At 49.9% G+C, this 20,088-nt stretch overlaps 1 protein-coding gene and 1 long non-coding RNA gene across 4 annotated transcripts; one reads left to right on the plus strand and one right to left on the minus strand.

The window, feature by feature from the left end:
- Positions 1-2,728: 2,728 nt before the first annotated feature.
- FAM3D (family with sequence similarity 3 member D) lies at positions 2,729-11,568 on the minus strand. 3 transcript variants are annotated; one of them, XM_027701014.1, is made up of 11 exons: positions 11,453-11,568; positions 8,374-8,431; positions 7,552-7,618; positions 6,699-6,806; positions 6,357-6,377; positions 5,610-5,733; positions 5,305-5,363; positions 4,909-4,959; positions 3,529-3,613; positions 3,273-3,399; positions 2,729-3,064 (listed from the first exon to the last, which is right to left on the minus strand). In XM_027701014.1, the coding sequence occupies exons 3-11, from the start codon at positions 7,562-7,564 to the stop codon at positions 2,975-2,977; spliced, it is 678 nt and encodes a 225-aa protein (XP_027556815.1). In that variant the 5' UTR covers positions 7,565-7,618; positions 8,374-8,431; positions 11,453-11,568; the 3' UTR covers positions 2,729-2,974. The 3 variants fall into 3 exon arrangements, with proteins under 3 accessions (XP_027556815.1, XP_027556814.1, XP_027556816.1); XM_027701013.1 differs by having other exon boundaries at positions 7,552-7,678; XM_027701015.1 differs by lacking the exons at positions 6,357-6,377; positions 6,699-6,806; positions 7,552-7,618; positions 8,374-8,431; positions 11,453-11,568 and adding an exon at positions 5,854-5,889.
- Positions 7,453-17,711, plus strand: LOC113976130. The gene is made up of 3 exons (XR_003537010.1): positions 7,453-7,532; positions 14,181-14,281; positions 17,474-17,711. It is a non-coding gene; the product is annotated as an uncharacterized LOC113976130 (long non-coding RNA).
- Positions 17,712-20,088: the final 2,377 nt, after the last annotated feature.

A 20,088-nucleotide genomic window follows, 5' to 3' on the forward strand; every position in this document is an offset into this window, starting at 1 on the left:
CTCATTTTCTTCATGCACCTAAAGGCTGGCTCGCACCCAGGCTCTGCCCGGGCACAAAGGCAGCTTTCATGCTGTGGATGCCCGGTTTCTAAGCCGGGATCCGTATTTTGAGAGGCTGTGGAAGATTACAGTAATTGCACTTGACAGGGCAAGATGTCACAGGATGCGGATTCGCCCAGCTGCGGGCCCGGCACCCGGCACCCGCAGGTCCTTGCCTGTGGCATCTTTCCTCGATGCTCCTTTGGTGCTTTGCTGAAATAAACACCAAAAAATAAAGGAGGATTATCCCTCTGCTATGTGTCTGCATCCTGGCTCTTGGCTTCTGTTGCAGCACTGGATTTTGCAAACTTTGCTCCTGCAAACACCCCAAGCTGCCTCTTTGCTGCTGCAGCGTTGGAGCCTACTGTGACCTCAGGTGAGCCAGATTACCTGAAGCTGCATTCTGGGAGGCTGGGCAGATCAGGCTTGTGTTTGGTGAGGAGTCTGGGGGATGTGGCACAGTGAAAACCAACCAGGCGGGTGCCTGTCCCTTTAGTAATACAGCTTTCAATATTCCAAGGCACTGGAAAACCTCATTTGAGGATTGCTGTCCCTGCAGCGACTGTCCTTTTCAAATCTTCTAAAAAAAATAGCAAGTTCAATTTGACTCCTGAATCCATATTTATTCTCTGCCTCCCAGTTTCTGGATATTTGAAAAGCAGTGATTTATTTATCAGGACACGGAGACTTTGGTAGGAATGGCTCTTCAAAACACTGGCTGCTAATGAAGACCCCTGCACAGGAGTTTTACTTTTAGCTCTCTCTATTTCTTGCAAATAGTGATGTACCTTAGTAACTGCTCCATGATGGATTCAGAGCTAGTTTTAACTGCCTGTAGAGTGCTGAAACATAAATTTCCTTTATTTTGGCTCTAAACCAGATTTCTAATGTGCATTGCAAAGGGGCAGGAAGAGTTTCCTGCAGCTGAAAGGGGCTGGTTGTTTTCAGGGCTGTAGTTGATGCTGTGCTCTGGTTTACCCCATGCAGCCGCCTTACAGCTCTTGGGCTGTTTTGAGTTTGGTTTATGAGTGAATCTAGATCCTTTGAGGGGGCTTAAAATAGTTGGCATATTTATGCTGGCAGTGCTGTGGGGCTGTGTGATGTGAGGGCTGTTGTGTCTGCTGCCTTGTGTTATTTCTCACTGCTGCCACGGGTAGGGATGATTCAGCGCTTGGGATTAACCACTGTTGTCGCAGCAGATTTAGGGATCGATTTATGGCAGAGGCTTCCCTCTGTGCCATCAGGTGTGTGTTAAGAGCGTGGGAGGATAAGCTGGGATAAAGTACTACACCTCTTGGGGGATTCCTCTGATGGTTGTTTTGGGGTTTTGTTTCAGTTTTACCTTTGGAAGTTCTTACAGGTGTTAGACAATTTGTTTGGGGATTTTTTCTTGCTTAGGGAAAACCAGTTGATTGGTGGCGTTGGGTTTTAGATCCAGGGTTTCATCCCTCAGGTGACCAACACAGGACAGGCTGTGTCCTTTCCTGGCCTTATCCTGCCAATGCTCCTCACGTCTGTTGCTCTGGGGTGATCTGAGGGCTCGGATGACTCTGTGAACTGCCTGTCAGGAGCTGTGCCGAGGCTGTTAGAGGCAGAGAAGGCCATGCAGGACAGCCTGTTACCCCCCGCAGCACCAAGTGCTCCAGCAGAAATGCTCCACCGTCACATTACGCAAAACTGCTGGTCTGCTTCAAAGAATGGGGAAAAACCAGATACAATCATCGGAAATTAAAGTCTGTACATGATGCAAATTCATCCCTGTCGGTGATGACAGATAAGCCCGTCTGTCACCGGCACAGCTCCTCTGATCTTAGCAGTGCTGGTGCTCAGGCAGGGTTTGGGAACAGACTGTGCTTGGGTGATGCATCCGGACTTGAGTGAGGGCAGATGCTCCCCCAGGATCTGCTCAGCGCTGGGCAGCAGCCTAAGAACCACTCCAGGAGAAGGACTGTGTGGCTTTTCCAGCCTGCCTTTGGGCAGGGATCTTTCCCCTCCTGGTAGTGTTGGCTGGCCCCAGGTTGGGGTGCAGTTTCTGGAGCAGAGAAGGTGTGTGGGTGCCTGCAAGAGGGTGACAGCCCGGGTGCATTATATCTCTCCAGAGTGATGTTGGCTTTGGCTCTCCCGGTAAAAGGCTCCCACCTATTGGTTATGCTGCACAACTTCAGCTACCCAAGGCACCTGCACATTCATCCATCCGTCTCTCTCTGAGGCCAAAGTCAGGTCGGCACATCCCTGGCCTTATCTTGATGGGGAGGTGTCACAGAGGATTTAGCTTGGATTTAACCCAGGAAAGATGCAACCGGGTGGGGAAATTGCTTTGGTCTGCAAATATTAACCTACATTGCTGCATGCCGTCCCTGGGGACTTCTGGCCTTATTGCGGCTGTAGGAGACTGTGAGGCATTGGCAAGAGCTCCAGGGGAAAACCACCAAGGTCTGAGCTTGGGATGACTTTACCCTGTGCCATGTGGGGAGGGGAAGCACCCATGTGCAGGGCTGTGGAATGGGTGATGGTGATGCTTGACTGGTGGCAGAGGACCTGGCATGCTGTGCCTGTGGGGGAAAGCGTGGATTATGCTTGAAAATGGAAATGAAAAGGCAGTGTTTTATAACTAGAAATCTCATTTAAGAAATTTAAAAGACAATCTACAAAGTTTTTAGTTTAAAGACAGAAAAATAAAATACCCAAATTGACCCATAGAGGAGGACAGCTTGGCTGAAACCTGGCCAGGTGTTTGCTCAGGCTCTCCAAGCACTTGTGCAGCTCTTCTTCAAACCCTGCACAGTTCCTGCTGTGAAACAGATGGTTCCTGGGAGCAGGCAGCAGCTGCTGGGCTGTGTGACCGGGAAGTGGAGAGGCTGGGATCCCCACGATGGAGCTGGTGTACCTGTGTGACTGGTGGAGGCTGCCCTGTGTGGCAGGCTGGACCTTGATCCTAATCCATCTTCCTGGGGGCACAGCCCTCCATCTCCAGCAGCTCAGGCCAGCCCTCATATTTATTTGTCTCCTTATCATTTTTGATGTGCTGCAAGAAAAGAGAGAGAGAGAAAATGAATGAGGAGGTTGGTGGCATAGTGCAAGTTTGCAACGTGGCAGAAGTTGCAGCTTGGCTTGTTGTGGAGGATAACGCCACTGGCCCTTGTCTTCTGCAGACAGGTAGGTGAGATATAGCTTGGGAGGTGCTATGAAGAGGATGGAGCCTCCAGAGCTGGTGTCAGGGGAGGACCACATACCTTTTCAAAGGGGGTCTTGTTCATCAGCCCTTTTGCTCCCAAGAAGACCCAGTTGTCCCGGAAGCCCAGCTCACTCACGTGGCTGCTGCCCAGCTCCATGAAACGCGCCCGTACATTGTCATTCATCCTGAAAGAGGGTAAGAGGGTGGCAGTGTGCTGCCAAGTGGGTGTCCCCTTCTGTCCCTCTCTGCTGCTGGCAGCTCCCCCAGCTGCAGGTTTTTGGGGAGCCCAGTGTTGCTGCCATAGGCAAACTCACTTTGTGGCAGGATCGTCGTAGCTTGCTGTCAGCACGAGGGTGCCGCTCTTGATCCCTTGGAGGAAGGTTTCCAGCTTTTTAATGTCTGGGAGAGAAGAGCATTAGGGAGAGAAAAAGGGATTTAGCAGGGACTGCTGTGTGGTAGCTGGGGGAGCCTCCCCTAGGTCAGTGGGAAATGCTGGTGCTAGCCAGGATTTGGGGCCATGGACTTGGGGGAGGGTGGGCTCCCAGATGCTGCATTCCCCATCCTACGTTCCCACTTGGGCTTTCCTGCAGCACCCAGGACTGATGTCCTCCTCTCAGTACAACTGCAGGGGGGAAATTGCTTCTAAACTTTGCTCACTAACTGTGAAATCTAGTTATGTGAATTTACTTCCTGACACAAGAAATGAACCTGCCCAGGCACAGAGCTGCCTGCCCTGCAATCACGGCTGTATTGAGGGAATTATTCCTCATCCTGCATCCGTGGGATGCTTGAATCCAATGCCCCATCTAGTGGCACAGGAGCTGACTGCCTTCTCGTTCCCAGTGCCTCTTCTACCGAGCATCTTGCTCATGAACTCAGCTGGAAATACCATTATATTGGCGATTCTCCTTAAAAATCCAGAGTTATCAAGAATAAGTGGCAAAACCAAGGAGCACAGAGCGGGATTGATCTCTAGGGAAGGCTTGAACAGAAAAGGGAAAATCGAAAGGACTACAAAGGTGATTTTAACATGTGGTTTTTGATGAGTCCTGCCAAAGCTGCGGAGCGATTTGGTAACAGCTTGGCAACAGTGGTGGGGTTTTCAGCATTCAGCATGTCAGTGTCAGCCAGGGCTCAGGGCATCTATTTGCTGCTAGGAATATTGTCTGAAGCCAGCAGGCACAGGTCTTTGCTGCCACGAGGCTCTGCTCCACGTGCCCAGCCTTGCTGGGCCTGGGGGCTGTGTCTCATTGCCATGCTCTGAGCTCCCTCATTTATCCTTCCATGAAAGGCAGGGAAACAAACTGCTGCTCAGCCACCACCAGCATTCAAAAACTGAATTGCAAGTTGCAAAATATCAGGATTAGTGTAACTACCTGATCTCAGAAAGTACCTTTCTCAAATCTCAAGTGCCCTGGTCTATTCAGGTTAGTGAAATTATGTTTTCCAGGCTACTGGGTGCACGTAAAAGGAGTGAGAAGCCTATCTTGGATGTGGATGCATTGTGTGGACTCCAGGCTTGATGGCCTCAGGGAAAGCTGGGCTTTTACCACCCAGACTGGCAATTCTGGTCGAAGTCCACTCAAATTTATGGTTAAATACATGACAGAGGAGCAGCTGAAGTAGCCAGCAGCCAGCAGTGTTGGTGTGAGCCCTGGCTGGGAACCACTAAGCAGCAGAGTGATGGTGCTCACCTCCAGAGTACATGTCGAATGAGTCAGTTTTCAGGAGCTTCCCAGTTGTTCCTGAAAGGTTAAAATTGAAAACAGAGCACAGTGAGTTTGCGCTGGGGTGGCTCTAGGCTTTGCCTGGCCGTGGGCCTGGGGTTCCTGCTCCAAATGCTTTGCTCTTCCCTCAGTGTGTCATATCTTCTGTGTTGCTTGAAGAAGCTTGTGCGACTGTCATGCATGTGGAACTGACCCAGGTGGGCTTGTTCCGTTCTCACTGGCACTGCTTGCAACCATAACTGTGGGGTGTGCTTTTGGCTCAGCCACAGTGCCTGGGATGGGTTCCCCAGTGGCCTGTTCTCTCCTGGGGGAGGAAGGAAACCTGGCCATGGGGAGAAAGGAGTCAGTGCCCACCCGACTCACCGTTCACCAGCGCAATGTTCAGGCCTCTGCCAATGTTGTTTTTGATGCTGCTCATGAGGCTGGAAAGGAAAGCAGAGAGCACAGTGAGTGAAGGGATGCCCTGGAGATGCTGGTGCCAGTGAAACTGTGATGGGGCAAAGAAGCTGGAGACAGCAAAATACTCCAGAAGTGGTAGCAAAGAAATCTATTTACAGAAATTTTCTTTAACCACAAATACACTGTGACAGCCATTGATGTGCTTGGCAGAGGCCAAACTGAAGGCCAGGCCAGCCACGGCTGCTCTGTTCCTGCCGTGTGCTACTTACACCAAGTCTTCAAAGCAGATGGAGGGTCCCACCACGTTTGCAGCACCACTGATGATCTTGAAGGCAAAATAATTCTGGGGGCAGCTCTTCTGGTTCCCACACTTGTGCCGGGGCAGCTTCTCACCTGCGAGGGAGGAGTGGAGCTGCAAGCCATGGCAATGGCCCTCAGGGGGACACAGGCCATGCCCCTGAGTGGCTGAACAGGGCTGGAACCGGGGACAGTGGCCCACTAAGGGGGTAACACCTGGACTGGCTTCTTGCATGAAGGAGGCTTGTCCTGGGGCTGGGACCAGCTTTGAGTTTTACGGTGCTGAGGCCTGGGGTGGGAGATATGAGTTGGTGCTGCCAGGTGCTGCTCTGGGTGTGAGCAGTGGGATGGCACTGCCATAGGGGTCAGAGGGCCGTGTGCCAGGAGCACTTGGAGCTGGCATCCAAGGCCAGACCCTCAGGGCTTTTCTGGCCAGAGTTTCCCCATTCTTTGCCAAGGCAGGGACCCACCTGGCAGGACCCATGACTTTCCTTCTGTGCCCTGGGGGTGTTTCTGCTGGGGGCAGGGCAATTGCATGAAGGTTTGTGTGCTCGCAGAGCCTGCCAAAACCCCACTGCTGTGTGCAACAGCAAATCCTCCTGTGCTTGGGAGGGTGGGATTTTTGCCTTGGCTCTGAGGGCAGCCATCGTGCATCCACCATCACCCTCAACCCTGGAGCGGAGCTGTGTGACAGAGATGAAGTCGAGAGCAGTACTCACTGCTGGGCTTGTTCTTGGCACCTGTGGGTATCAAGCAGGAAGGTTAGACACCCCAGAGAGCAACTGGCTCTTCCCCAAGCCTGGAGCAGCTGTTCAGGTACCAGCTCCCCAAAACTGGTTCCTGTGGCTGCAGGCATCCCTGCACCCATGCTGCCCCAAGTGCAGCTTCCCACCATGCTGTCCCCTCCCTGTCCTGGTGGTCAGAGCTAGTGGTTATAGCCTTGGCCAGAGATTGCAAGTGCAAATATTTGTGGCAACTATATCTGTCTCTGGGGGCTGGCTTGCAATGGAACCTCCCACACCCTCCCTCTGAATCTGGCTGGAGCCCCGTTGGTGCCTCACCGAGCCAGCTCCGCAGGCTGATGGTTTTCCAGCTGTGGTGGAAGTACGTCTGCATGATGAACCACGTGCCCAGCAGTGTGATGAGCAGCACCACACACCGGATCACACCTGCAAGGCGCGGGAGAGGAGCTGGGTGAGAGCAGCAGCCGCAGCTGGGTCAGAGACCGGGGCATCCCTCTGGTTTCTTGGGGACTTGGTTTGTCTGTCCCAAGGTTACCAGGCTCAGGGTGACAGCCAGTGCTTACATGGTGTGGGAAGGCAGCTAACACTCCTTCACCATCTAAATGGATTCTGATCTCTTAATTAATATCTCTGGAGTATGTGGTGATGTTCAGACAGGCACTACCGTTCTACTGGGAGGCACTATTCATATTTCTCTCTACATTAAAGTAAATCTGATAATTACTCAGAGAGCTATGTAAATCCAAATATTTCTTATGTTCCCAGTGCTGGGAAGACTGCTATCCCCCAATTAGTCACTTGCTACAGCCGAGCAGCTGCTGATACAAATGTGATTGGCATTTGGCTTTAAAACAGCGCTCATCAGAGCAAAACGTTCCAGTCCTGCATGGAAAGAGAGTAGAAAAATGTACTTTTATTGCAGCTGAATAGCTCTTATGGAACCAGGAGCGTCTCAATAACCATCTCTTCCCAGACACAGAAGGCTTCACTGGGAAAAATACAACAGGCTGAAATCTACACAAATCTTGTAAAAACCTGATGCTTACACAAAGGCCTTTTCCCAAGTGCCTGGCAGGGGAAGGTCAGGGCTTGGAAGGCATCATGTAAATGAGAAGGAGGCATAAGGAACTGTAGAAGAATGGACAGAGAAAAGTAAATATGTCTCCCTCACCTGATATCCGCATGGTGTTGGGGAGGGAGAGCACAGCTGAGGGGGTGGCCAATGGTCACAGGTCACCCTGAAGAAAAGAAGGCAATGCCATAAAGAGTACCTGTAACCCCCCAAAGCCAGGCAGATTCTGGATGAAAAGATAGTAGCTATATTTAGTCATATTTGTAATAGCTAAGGTGTCATCAAAGATGTACAAATTCCTATCAGGCATATGTGCTTGGTCCCCCTCGATAAGTCCTGGCTCCGTATGCTGGAGCAGGCTGCACTGATAGAGCTCGATCCCTCTGAAGTCTCAGAACTCTTCCCTGTATCTGTCTGCTGCCCCCTGCGCTCCTGTTTCATGTTGTAGTCTTGGTAATGGATCAGGTTTTTTCTATTCTGCTGATGAGGTGGATATTTTCAGTCACAGCTTTGCTGCATTTCCTTCTGGGATGATGCAAAGTAGGTTTTAAATATTAGGGGCTGCAAAATGCTGTCCGAGGACAAGCTGTGATCTGGCCTTGCCCAGTTAGGGGAACCTCTGGGAACGAGCTTGTCCTCCTTCAAATCCAAAGGAGAAAGGAAGAAGGGCAGCACCAGTGTGCTGGGCAGAGCAGGCAGCTTTGCAGACACAGAACTTAAAACCAGAAATATTCCCACTTGGCCAAATCTTGGACCGATTTCACCCACAGGGATGGGGTGTGGTTGTAATTTGGAGCATGAACTATTTCCTACCCGAGCAAGTCCATCTGCTGCCCTCTCCCCCACTGCCACCCTGACCGATGGGACAGGCACCCACCACCCCATGCACTGGGCTCCCAGGGGCTGGGGACCCACTCCTACCTTTGAAATTCCAGGCTGCAGTCTGGTGAGCGTCTGTTGTGGAAACCACCCTGGACTCCTAAGGCAAATTGTCACTTGTGAGATGGGTGCTAACACTCCTGGTTAATGAGCTTGATGTTAACTGAACAGCCCTATAAGTGCTGTTTGACAGAAAATTTGTAAAAGGGCCGTGCTGAGAGTTGCTTTTCCTGTTTGATGGGTAAATAAGGAGCAATGGCTTTTAGCAGGGCTGGGTTGAATGTTGATTTCAGGCTGCTGCGTCATGAGGAAGCAGAGAAGAGCTTTGCCTCCTGCCCAGCCCTGCTCCAGGTCCCCTCCCAGGGCTTGCCGTGTTACTGACCGTGGCTGTGGTGCGTGTTCTGCCTTGAACCCTGGGCAGGATGGACCTGCATCCCCCCTCAGTGCCCTGATATGATGCTCCCCTTGGTTTTCCCTACACCCAGGGGCAGGTTGCAGCATCATTGTCTGGGGCTTTTAGGCAGCCCCTTAGTGACGTTTCAGGTGTCTGGAGCCCGGCACTGCTCCCTCATGAGCCCCCTCCGCTGTGCCCACGTCTGCTGGGACACTGCAGCAAGGAGGATATGCTGGAGCTGCTCCAGCAGGGAATTATCAGCTTCCCGTGGGAGACTGGCCTGTCTGTGTTTTAAAGGCGGTTTTGGAAGGTATTTCTGTACCCTAGGGTATCATGACAGTGTGTTTTTGATAGTGTATCAGCCGAGCTCGCAGCTTCCCAGCAGAATTGCCTTTCTCTGCCCAGCAGCTATTCCTCCCAGAGGAAGGGGCCTGTGAGCAGGAATCTGTCCCTGTGGGAGGTATTAGGGGATCCGTGATTTCCACAGCCCTTCCCCACACCACCTTGTCCTGGTCCATCCCAGCCCCCAGCACAGTATCTCTGAAACAGATTTTAAAACTTGTGTTGGAGCTGGGATTAACAGGCACATTTCACTGAGCTGGTGGAAGAGCCACAGACCTGAAAAAGGATGGTTTGAAGTTTTTGGAGGACGAATGCTGCCTGTGGCTGGATCTGAAGGGGCAGTACCAGGCTCTTCCCTTTTGCTCCTTTCAGCATGAAGTTCTGCTTGTTAAACGCAGGGACCCTATCCCAGTCCTGGCTCCCCCATTCCAGTGCCTGATCTAGTGATGGGGTCAGAAAATGGGGGCAGTCCTCAGAATCCACTTGGCAAGACACAAGGACTCCAAAAAATTGGTATTGGTTTGCTTCTGGAGCTTGTTGACTTCCCCCCAAGTGCCATGAGCAGAGCCTGGAGCTGGTGAGGATTCAGACCTGGACTGTGATTTGGACACAGTGAGTGGAGCAAAACTCCACTTGGTTTGCAAAACCCTCCCTGTTTGATCCCCACCTCTACAGTGACCATTGGCCTCACAGGGGCCCATTGCATAGTTCTCTCCTTTACCAAATTTGTGGTTTTTCTATGCACATACTGATTTCATTGCAGAGGAAGAGAAATGGAAAAATAAACCAATAAATGCCAGTGCTTTAGGGAAGTGATGTATCTATTTGGGCTATTTATCTTCACCTTAATCCCAGATAAAATTTATTGGGTGAAGTCCCTAGGTGGTGAAAATCCTGGAACCCGACTGCATTACAAGAGAGTAACCATGTCCTGCTATTTATATTGCATTATTTTATAATTGTTTGCACTGAATATTTTTTTTTCTTCCTAGTGTTGTGCCAGAATAAAAGGCACCTGTGCTCTGACATCTGCCAGAGACCTGCTGGCAGGCGAGGGAGAAAGGAAGGAACTGTGTTGGGTGTTAGAGTTATTTGTCTAATAAACCTGAAATTATTTGCTTAAAAAGCATTCCAGGAACAAAAAAGTTCTTGGACAAATATTGCTAAAGAGGTTCATGGTGTTGTAAGGCAAAGGCTGCACCCAAGCCTGCTCTGGACGGAAGTGCCGCTTAGCAGAGCTGAGTTAATTGCTGTGAAGAAGAAACCCAGTTTGGCTTTCCAGGATTCAGCAGGTGAATGTTCTCATGGCACTGCAGGAAAACTTTACCTTGCTTCCCCACAAACTCACGCCTTTTTTTTCTATTTTTTCTTCTGCTTTTGAGCCCTACTTGTCCCTCTATTTCCCAGCAGGTCCCTGACTGAACACGAGCGTTTTGGTGTGGGGTGGGGCTGCGGCTCCAAAGAGGGTGACTGCCCACATCCATCGAGTCACCCCTCCAACTGTCAGGTTTTCCTGCAAAATTGAATGCAGGGGTGCAGAGGAGGGACTGTTGTTGGGTGGGTGCACATCCACCCCGTGTTCAGGGTTTATCCCACCACAGGAGAATGGAGGATGCTACAGTGCCATTTTCAGTCTCAAAAGGAGTCAATCTGACTGAGTTTTGCCAGCTTACTCAACTGGAGGGGGCTGTTTGCCAGAGGGCTTATAAATTCCTCTGCTCATAAAAATGCTTGGCCAGCTGCTGGATCCACCAAATGGCTGGAGAGGACATCTTATGGCAAAACTGCCCCCAGTACAATCCAGTAGTTATCTGGGGTGTTCACCAATGTTTGCTGATTTCTACCAGGAAGCACTTGTCACCTCATGTCCTCCTTCCCTTCCATCTAGTTTGGTTTCTCAAAACTCCAGATGATGCCATCAGTTTTTTAAAGAAAATATTTCCCTCCCTATTAGTGCTGTGTGGGCAGCAAGACTGGGTCTCTTTCAGCAGTGCAAGAAAAAACACACGATAACCTGAGCAGCAGCCTGATCTTGGACAAACCACACACTGCACAGTGAACATCCTGCAAATTCATCCATAGGCATGACGGATAAAGGGCTTTGACCTGGACCCCACATCACGCAGTTGATTCCACCACATCACAGATCCCTGTTAACACAGGTAGTACATTAGTTCTGACCATGAAACCAGCACAGTTGCATCTCATGGAAGGAATGCCAGTGCACGGGGCTTCCCCTTCACCTCCTGTCTACAAGAAGGAGGAACAACCAAAACCTTGCCCACGCAACCTTCTAACCTGCCAGCAAGTAAAAAGAAATGCATTATTTCAGTCATGCTCTAGAAACCACATTTCCCCAGTCAGGGATGGGACAAGTCTACGTACCTTTCAGTGTCCCAGCTGTGCTGTCCCTCTCTGCAGGCTGTGTGGGTGCTGGGGCGTCCCGGGGAGCTGAGGCACCATGTGCTGGGCAATGTGGCAGTGCAGCTGCCAAGTCTGCCCAACCCTCTGTGACTCATGGCACCTCCCTGAGCCTTATCTCACTGCCTGGTGTGGGGCTGGGAACCCGGCGTGTCAGCCCACAGGGCGCAGTGACCGGCAATGGTTGGGAGCAGCTGTTCCATGGGAGGGAGGAAACAGTAATTCCTGCGGCCATGACCTCATGTGTTTCTTTTGGAGGTTTTTCTCTACTTTGGCACTCACTTTTTTGGCACATCAGAAGAGAAAAACCTCTCTGAGGGAGGTCACCAGCCTGACTCTCTGCTCTTGCACCAAACCAGCACATTGGGCAGTGTGGCTGATGGAGGGTTCTGCAATGGGAGCGGGTGGGCAGAAAGCCAGGCCTGGTGTTCCCCAATCTGGAGTAAAGCCAGAATAACCTGATCTGGCAGGATTTCCCCCTGGCTGTGCTGCACGTGTTCGAGCTGCCCCTGAGCGCTGCTTCGCTGCCTCTCATTAGCAGGAGGCTGGAGGTTCCTTTTTCAAGTAAGCGTTTATTTATTCAGCAACAGGGCTGAACTCTGAAGGAGTCCTGAGTTAACTACAGATATAGATTTAGGCTGTTTTCTTTTTAATCATTTATTGTTATTATTATGGTTCTGAAGGAAGAAATCACTCCTTGGAGACTCCAGCCCTGCAGTTAGCACTAGAAGCCCTATATATTTTCAAAAGCTGAACCTCATTTACCTGCCAGCAAGAATAAAAGTGTTCCCATTCCTTCTTTCCTTTTTCTTTTCCATTCCCATCACTTAGAAGAACCAAATGGCTTCTCTTGGACCTTTTAAAGCAATTTTCATTCCAGAACCAGTGGAGGAAATGCAGGGCTGGCAGCAGCAGCACTGCCTTTGGACTGCAGCTTGCAGAGGGCTGGAGCAGAACCCCTGAGGGACCAGTGCCTCTCCCTGGTAATTAGTTTAATACCTGAGGGTGATCTCTGCATAAAGCTGTGCACTGAGCTTTTATTTGCTTCCCTCCAGCTCTGGTGCCCAGAGCTGAGCAAGGGGTGCAGGGGGTGCTGAACACCAGGGGAAATCAAAGACCCCTAAACCAAACCCTTCCAGACAGGGAGCAGAAAAGCAAACACATGCTTGGGCTCTGCATCGGGATAATTATTGCCCTCAGAAGGAAATTTTAGCTGCAGTGAGAGTCTAAGCTTAAACAGTACAGTCTAAATCAAAAACCTTCTCTCTCTCCAGGGAAATATCCTTCCCATTAGTTTGTTTAGCTGCTGGCAATAACCGGCTCAGCTCAATAACCAAGTGTTCAAGCCCCGGTGTGCCGCAGCATGTGTCCCTGCTCCATCCACCCGCTTCCCACCCATCCAGGAGCTGGCCCACGGTGCGGGGATTGTAGTGCCCTGGGGGAGGTCAGTTACGTGATGAATTTCTCCTCCTGCTTCAAGGCACCTGAGGCCTCCGAGTCCTCTATGGAGATGGAGGCATTGCTGCTGCTTGCGGAAGAAATGAGCAAAAACCATCAGCAGGGCCAGGAGCCTCATCATCACAACAAAGAAATCTTGCTTGAAATGCCTCTGCTCTCTGGAACTGCACATTTCTTCCAAGGTGTTTTCCTGAAACCACAGGAAAGGATGGGGAGCTGTGCACTTTCCTCATGGGATGTGGCTATGGCACAGCCCAAGTGCTGGTGCTGGCATGGAGAGCCCTTTTGTCCCATCCCTGCATCCTGTGGTAGCCCAGGTTTTGCCCATCCACTGTGGCACACAGCAGAAGGGGGCTTTTAAATGGGGGCTTTTTTAATGCCACCTAGCTTTAGTGAATGTGTCGAGTGCTGGGAACAGGACCTCAGCTTCATCTCAACACAGCAAACAATTAACTGGTGCAGTGCAATGGAATCACATCAGACATCCTCAGGCTCCCCCCAGGGGTTCTGTGTGATACAGAGAAAGAGAAATTAAGAAAAAATAATAGATGTGATGTCAAAAAGGTGCCAGGGTGGGGAATGAGTAGTCTGTGGTGCGAAGTCACTGCACTGGTAGAATTGGCAGGAGTGGGCTGGTAGGCAAGGAGCTGCTCTCCTCATCCTCCTCATCCTCCCTCCATGTGTCCATGCTGGGTGTGTGGCCCCTCAGTGGATGGTGGGAAGCCTTGGGGCACTGGTGGCTCCTGCCAAATAGCCCCAGTGGCTGCAGGACTGTCCCTCCCAGGACACGAAAGCTCAACATCAGGAGGAGGTTTCCCCAAAGATCCCTCGCCTATGGGGCTCTGCAGTGCCCAGGGACACGCTGCTTTTCAGGGATGCACTCTCTGGGATGAAGTCATGACAAATTCTCTTAGGAAAGGTTTGGCCACTGCCACTTTGCAAACTTTGTCCTGACAAGCGCTGTGGGTGTATGGACTCTGATTGCTCCTGCCGAGCTAAGCCCCGTACTGCAGATGTTGAGTGTAGCACCTTTGAAAGGAAACAACCTGTAACTTCTGGGTTTATGTAGTGTTAAACATCATGTACACTTCCTGTACAACATGTGCCAGAGGTAGATGAGGGCAAGGGTTGTCTCTGCAGCCCACACCTTCCACCTGTGCTGCTGTGGGGGGTTATTCACCCACCAATAAACCATCCTGTTCCTGTACTCACCTCTCCTCTCCCACTTTTGCAGAGGTCAATAACCAGCACTATTTCATTGCCTGAAGAGTGAATCATGCCAGCAAACTGCCGGGAAACACATCCCATGGATTTCCGGAGTGACTGAGCGTCCGGGTGAGATGGGGCAGGGTTACCTTGTGCCGGGTGAGAACTGCGTGAGGACAAAGTTTGATAGGAGGGTTGTTATGACAATATTGGGCAAGAAGGTGAAGACGCAGTTTCACCAGAGGAGACAGGATGTGTTTGGCTGGGCAGGGGACTGGTGCGCGGTGCGTGTCCCCGGCAGCGCGGCCGTGCCGGCTATTGGGGGTGCTGTTGTGTAGCGCATCCTGCGCCCGGCCGAGCCCGGCGCACAGCCCACCGCCGGCTTTGCTGCCAGGAGAGAAAAATAAATAACGGAAATCATAACCGCTTTTACTATTAAAAGAGAAATTAGCTCGGGCAGTGCTAAGCCCCCGGTCTGCCGGCCCAGCGCAGCCAATCTGCTTTTATTGTTTTGCAGGACTCCTCTGCAACTGAACGATGACAAATACCAGGAATTAGCACAGTGTAATTACTCCGTATTAGCTGAATTCACAGTATAGAGACAGATCATAAACAGCCATTGATTATTCCTAATTTCACATTTTTACCATTCTGAATTGCAGCAATTATGCCTGTCCGAGGGAATTAGCTTCCCTTTCAACCCCACAGGTTTGCAGTCACTGCCCTTCCTTTGAGAGACTTTTTCACCACGGAAAAAAAAGAACATTTAGCACAAATCCCTCCCTACTTCTGCAACAAAATACCCTCCCCACCACGCCGCCTATAGTCCCCAGATCCCTCTGGCTTTACAGTCCAAAGGTTGCTCCTTTTGCTGCCAGCTGCCTCAAGACACAGGTGGGTGCTTGGTGCTCATTCCACCCTGCGTTATTGCAGAGTCCATCAGCAGTCCTGGCTCTTGGTGTAGGTGTTGCTTGTGGGAAGGGGCTTAGGCAGCACCAAGGTTCACGGTCCATCTCTTGCTGGTTCGTCCATGCAAGCAGTGCTCATGTTTAGGCATCATCTCTTTTTCAAAACATGGTTGCAGGCCAGGACATGATTTCCAAGAGCTAATTTGCACCTCCAGGGAAATCGTGTTGGGGAGCCTGTGCCTCCAGCTGGGTAACGCCTGTGCCCTCCCCAGACAAGATCTGTGAGAGAGGCTGGTAAACCTCAGCATTTTCTTGTTACAGACTGCAAGCAGTATTAAAAAAATGAATGTAGATATAAATTATTAATATTTGCATGGGAAATTTCTAACCCTATTAGTATCATATCATTAAATTTGTTTCTTATGCACAGGCAGTGATTTCATTACAAAGGGTAGCAGAGCGTAATGTCAGCTCTGCAACTCTGATTCGGTCAATTAATGATGAGAGGGGAAAGATCCCGTTGTTTACTTATGGCAGGGCCTTTGGGACTTTTCCTTTTGCTTTGCCCCTGGTATATACTGAGGGGTGATGGGTGACTGCCACCAGCCACATGCTGCACTCACAGATGAGCTGGAATGCTAAGCTGGAGCTGAGGGGGCTCAGCTTGGGGAAAAGGAAACTCAGGGGGAACGTTATTGCTCTCTACAACTATCTGAAAGGAGATTGTAGCCAGGTGGGGATCAGTCTCTTCTCCCAAGCAACAAGTGACAGGACAAGAGGAAATGGCCTCAAGCTGTACGGGAGGAGTTTTAGTTTGGATATTAGAAACAATTTCTTCACCAAAAGGGTTGTCAAGCCCTGGAACAGGCTGCCCAGGGAAGTGGTTGAGTCATCATCCCTGGAGGGATTTAAAAGATGTGTAGATGTGGCTCTTGGGGACATGGTTTAGTGGTGGACCGGGCAGTGCTAGGGGAACAGTTGGACACAATGATCTGAGAGGTTTTTTCCAACTTAAACAACCCTATGATTATAAGATTCTATAAAGGCATGAGGGTCTGAAAAGCCTCTGGTCCAAAGCACTTCCCACTGCTGGTATGGGACAGGGAGTTATTTATTCCAGGCAGTGACTGTGGCCATCGAGCAGCAGCAGCAGTTTTTTATTGCATCCATCCCTAGGACACTGAAGAAAGATTATGTATGCTTGCATCATGCCAGCTTTTTATTAGATTGCAGGCAGGGGTTAAACTGATCCTTGTCAGCACAAATATAATGCCCAGGGTGATGGGAGCAGCATAAATTGAGGACAAGAGGTGGCCGCTTTTACCACTGCTCTCAAGAATGCTCTGCTGTTTTACTGCATCGTTCGCTCTTTAATTGGGACATTTCCCTCTGGCCAGGGGATGTCTTTCCTTTTTTGCCAATGAGGTGCAATAAATAAATGGGCTGAGACACAGACTGTGAGAGGAGGTGAAGCGCAGAGGGCAGTTGAGTGACAGTAGCAGAGCCCTTTGAATCTCCCCAGTTTGCCACAGTGGCATCTATTTTTGTAAATCTTCCCAAACCTGGGGACACAGGGGCTGTCCCATGGTAGGGAGGGGTCCACAGTGGTACAAGTCACACAGGTGCTCTATCTGTTTTTCACCTCCATTTTTTCCAGAGTACTCACTTCAGGAGGTGAGGGTTCTAGGTGTGGGTCAGTAGGGTGTTTTTTTGTGGCTAGTTCTGATATGTCTGTGTCATTGAAATGCAAATATTCGAAGGAATATACAACAGTCCTGCGCACTGGGCTGGCCAGATTTGCTGATTGGTGATGGCAGAGCCGGACTATGGGAATGGGCTGGACTGTGGGAATCTGAGTGCTCCAGACTGCCTATTTGCTGGCATTAGGCAGAGTGAGTCATTATGGACTGCCTCATGTGGGGATCAGCAGTGGGAAATATGCTGACATGGAGTGTGTGAACCCGCAGGTGGGGACACAGTTTGGGGGGGAGGCAGACACTGTCTGAGCCCTTGGCTGCTCTCCTGGCCCCATTGGATCCATTGCTGGGGTGACATGGAGAGTCCCAGCACACTGACTGGATGCTGGAGGGGACCTGGGGGGTTCATTTGCTTCTTTTTGCCTCCCCAAGGAAAAGCTTGTGAGGACCAGGTCTGGTGGTTGTGTGGGGGCTGCCGGCACCTGGTGCTGGCAGCGGTGGCAGGAAATCGCTAATAACACCAAGGGTGGGGGTTGGATCCCTCTATGGGCCATTCACTCAAGAGCTGGGCTTGATGATCCTTGTGGGTCCCTTCCAACTCAGAATATTCTGTGAAACCTGTGAAAATACGCTGTAGTTATTGTCAGAGGTACCTTTTCTGATTTGGTGGATGATGTAGTGGGAAGCCCTCAGAGGTGATCCAATTGTCCTCGCAGGGAATCCTCTTTTGGGAAGAGCATTGATCCTCCTGAGTTTTGGGCAAGCAGCCCATGCTGGTCTGAACACCTTCCTAGATACAAAGGTATGTGAGGATACAGTTTCCAGCTACGACACTGTTAAAAAGACGTGTACACACATCTTGCAGAAAACCAGAAGAGCCTTTGAGCTGCAGCTTCCAGGTACAGGTCCAGCTCCTCAGCATCATGGTGAAATGACACCTTGCTCAGGTGAGTACAGAAGTGTGGGTAAGCAGGTGAACCACCCAGCTTGGAGCAACATAACAGCCCTCTTGCCATTGGGAGCCATGGCACAGGCTTTGGATTTGCAGCCAGAGCCAAATTGCATTGACTCTGGTCTCTGTGAATAGGGTTAATGTCGCTGCCAATCCGGGGCATGTGCAACCCCCAAACCCTGCATGCCATGGGGCTCTGGCACATGGACACCCCAGCTTGGGGCTGCAGTGCAGCTGGGGGGGAAATAAGGTCCTCATTCAGCTGTCCTATTATTTTTATTTACCCACAGTAGTAGATTAATTAGATGTCTTCCACCCCCACTCCCCACCCTCCCTGTGCTGGCAGCAGAGGAAATTCTGCCTTTGTGCTGCTAATGGACCTCACTGATCCAGTAAACATTACAGTGCAGACAAAATGTCTCTTTAAGAGTGCAATAGAAATTCAAACTCTCCACCGAGAACAAAGCCAGTGGGACTTTTTGCATCTCCTGTTTTTATTGTATTCTGTAACATTTGTAAAGTAGATCACTTTTATCGAGGGAGTCTATCTTCTCTCCCAAGCTGTAATTCCTAGACTTCTTATAGAAGATTTCTGCTCACAAAGGAAATAAAAGATAGAAATATGATGCTCTCTGACATTTGAACACACTACTGAGAATCTGAATTAAAAGGAACAGACTCAGAAAGTATCATTTATACAGCAATCAACTTTAAAAAGTCACCATCTGCTAAGAGTTACCACCCAGTGTAGCTGTGTCTTTATTGCTAGACAGAGAATAGGAAATAACTCAGGGAACTCTCCTGCACCTGCTGGGTTTTTCCTGGCTCTGTACACACACTGAGCCGCGGTGGCCGGTGTGCCACGGGGTGCCTATTGCAACTCTCCTTTTACTCCAGCTCACTACAGAAAATAAATCTGAATACAGGTGCCATTAGGGGGAATGATTTGGGGTTGTTCAAGTTATAGCTCAGTGACTGATTTTCAAAAAGTCTAAAGGGCAAAAGAAATGACCAGAGCTGGACCGAAGGACCTGGTTGGGGTTTATATTTAGAAATATGATTTTTTTTTTCTTGCTTTCTTCTCACTTCCTTACTGTCCCCCTACCCCAATGACATTTCCTGGCTTCTCAGAGCCCTTTCTAGTTTTGTCTTCCTATTTCAATGCAATCGGTCATGATATTACCAAATTCTTTGCCCTGTGAAACCTGACTAGTGCTCTCCTTGCCATTTTTTGCCTTGTTTTGGTCTTCCACTGCTTATTGTCTCCTAGAAAGGTTGTGAACTTTTTGATACAAAAATTTCCCATCAATTTTTATGTCTTCCACCAAGAACACTCTGTGTTCAGGTGATTCTTAGCACAATTTAGTCCCCCATGTCACTCAGCCCAGTGTCACTCTGTCCTGGCAGTCATGATGGTTTTCCTCTGACCTCTCCATGGACAAGATTCAATTATGCCAACACAGTTTTGAGTCTTTGGTCTCTTGGAGTGAACTGGGAACTGAGTTACATTCACGAGGTGTATCAGCTGAAAAAGCATGAAAACACTTGCACAAGTTATTTCTGCATTGTCTGCTTTGAGTTTTGTACAACAGCACCAGGCACTGGGAGGCTGCCATGGCTCCCCCCCCCACATTTTCCATCACTGTGCAACATTTGTCATAGTCTGCTTGGGTCAGAAGCAAGGAAGCAAAGCTGGGGAAATGAATAAAGGAAAACACCCATGCATTTGCAAGTTTCCTTTGTGCCTGTGCCATCACTGAGCCCCATCACAGCCAGTGCTGATGAGGGGCATCATCACATTTTGAGCTGATGCACCAACACAGACCATGGCAGGCAATTGTATTCATCTTTCCTTTTAGGACTTTTAGGTTTCCTTTCCAAGGTCTTGTCCTCTTGCAGAGGCTGAGTAAGGGATGGTGGAAAGTCTTTGGTGACATGTTAGTTTGTGCCTGGTGGGGAAAAATATCTTTCAACCTCACTCTTAGTTATCCATTCCTGTGTGTGTCTGTAGCATTGTGCTGGGCTTTGGGAATGAGAGTGCCTGCAGTCCTTGTTGACTTGCTTTCAGGATTTTAATTGCATTTAATCACAGTGGTCTAATTAAAGTTTGGAGGCTTTATTTGAGGGCAATAAATTAGTTAAACTAACTGTGGCTTGTTGTATACAGAGATACCCTTGGTTTGGCAGAAGGGCAGCCAACACACGTTCTGATAGCAAACATTTCCAGCCTGACCCATGGGTCTGGAGTGCCCAGATTCCTGGGGCTTGATGGTTGGTGTTGCAAGATGTGGGGCTGCGAGTGTCTTCTGCTGGCTTTCTATCATCATCTTTATCATCACTCATATAATCTCATTTATTGCAAAATGAAATAACTCTTTA

The sequence above is a fragment of the Neopelma chrysocephalum genome, unplaced genomic scaffold, assembly GCF_003984885.1.
Source record: "Neopelma chrysocephalum unplaced genomic scaffold, ASM398488v2 Primary Assembly neopelma1_147, whole genome shotgun sequence".
Classification (NCBI taxonomy): domain Eukaryota; kingdom Metazoa; phylum Chordata; class Aves; order Passeriformes; family Pipridae; genus Neopelma; species Neopelma chrysocephalum.

What these genes read in the sequence shown, in the direction of transcription:
- FAM3D (XM_027701014.1), bottom strand. An exon ending in CAGCCTGCGGAGCTGGCTCG is followed by an intron (nt 6,378 to 6,698) that starts GTGAGGCACCAA and finishes TGATACCCACAG; the next exon opens with GTGCCAAGAACAAGCCCAGC. An exon ending in ATTCGACATGTACTCTGGAG is followed by an intron (nt 3,614 to 4,908) that starts GTGAGCACCATC and finishes CTTCTCTCCCAG; the next exon opens with ACATTAAAAAGCTGGAAACC.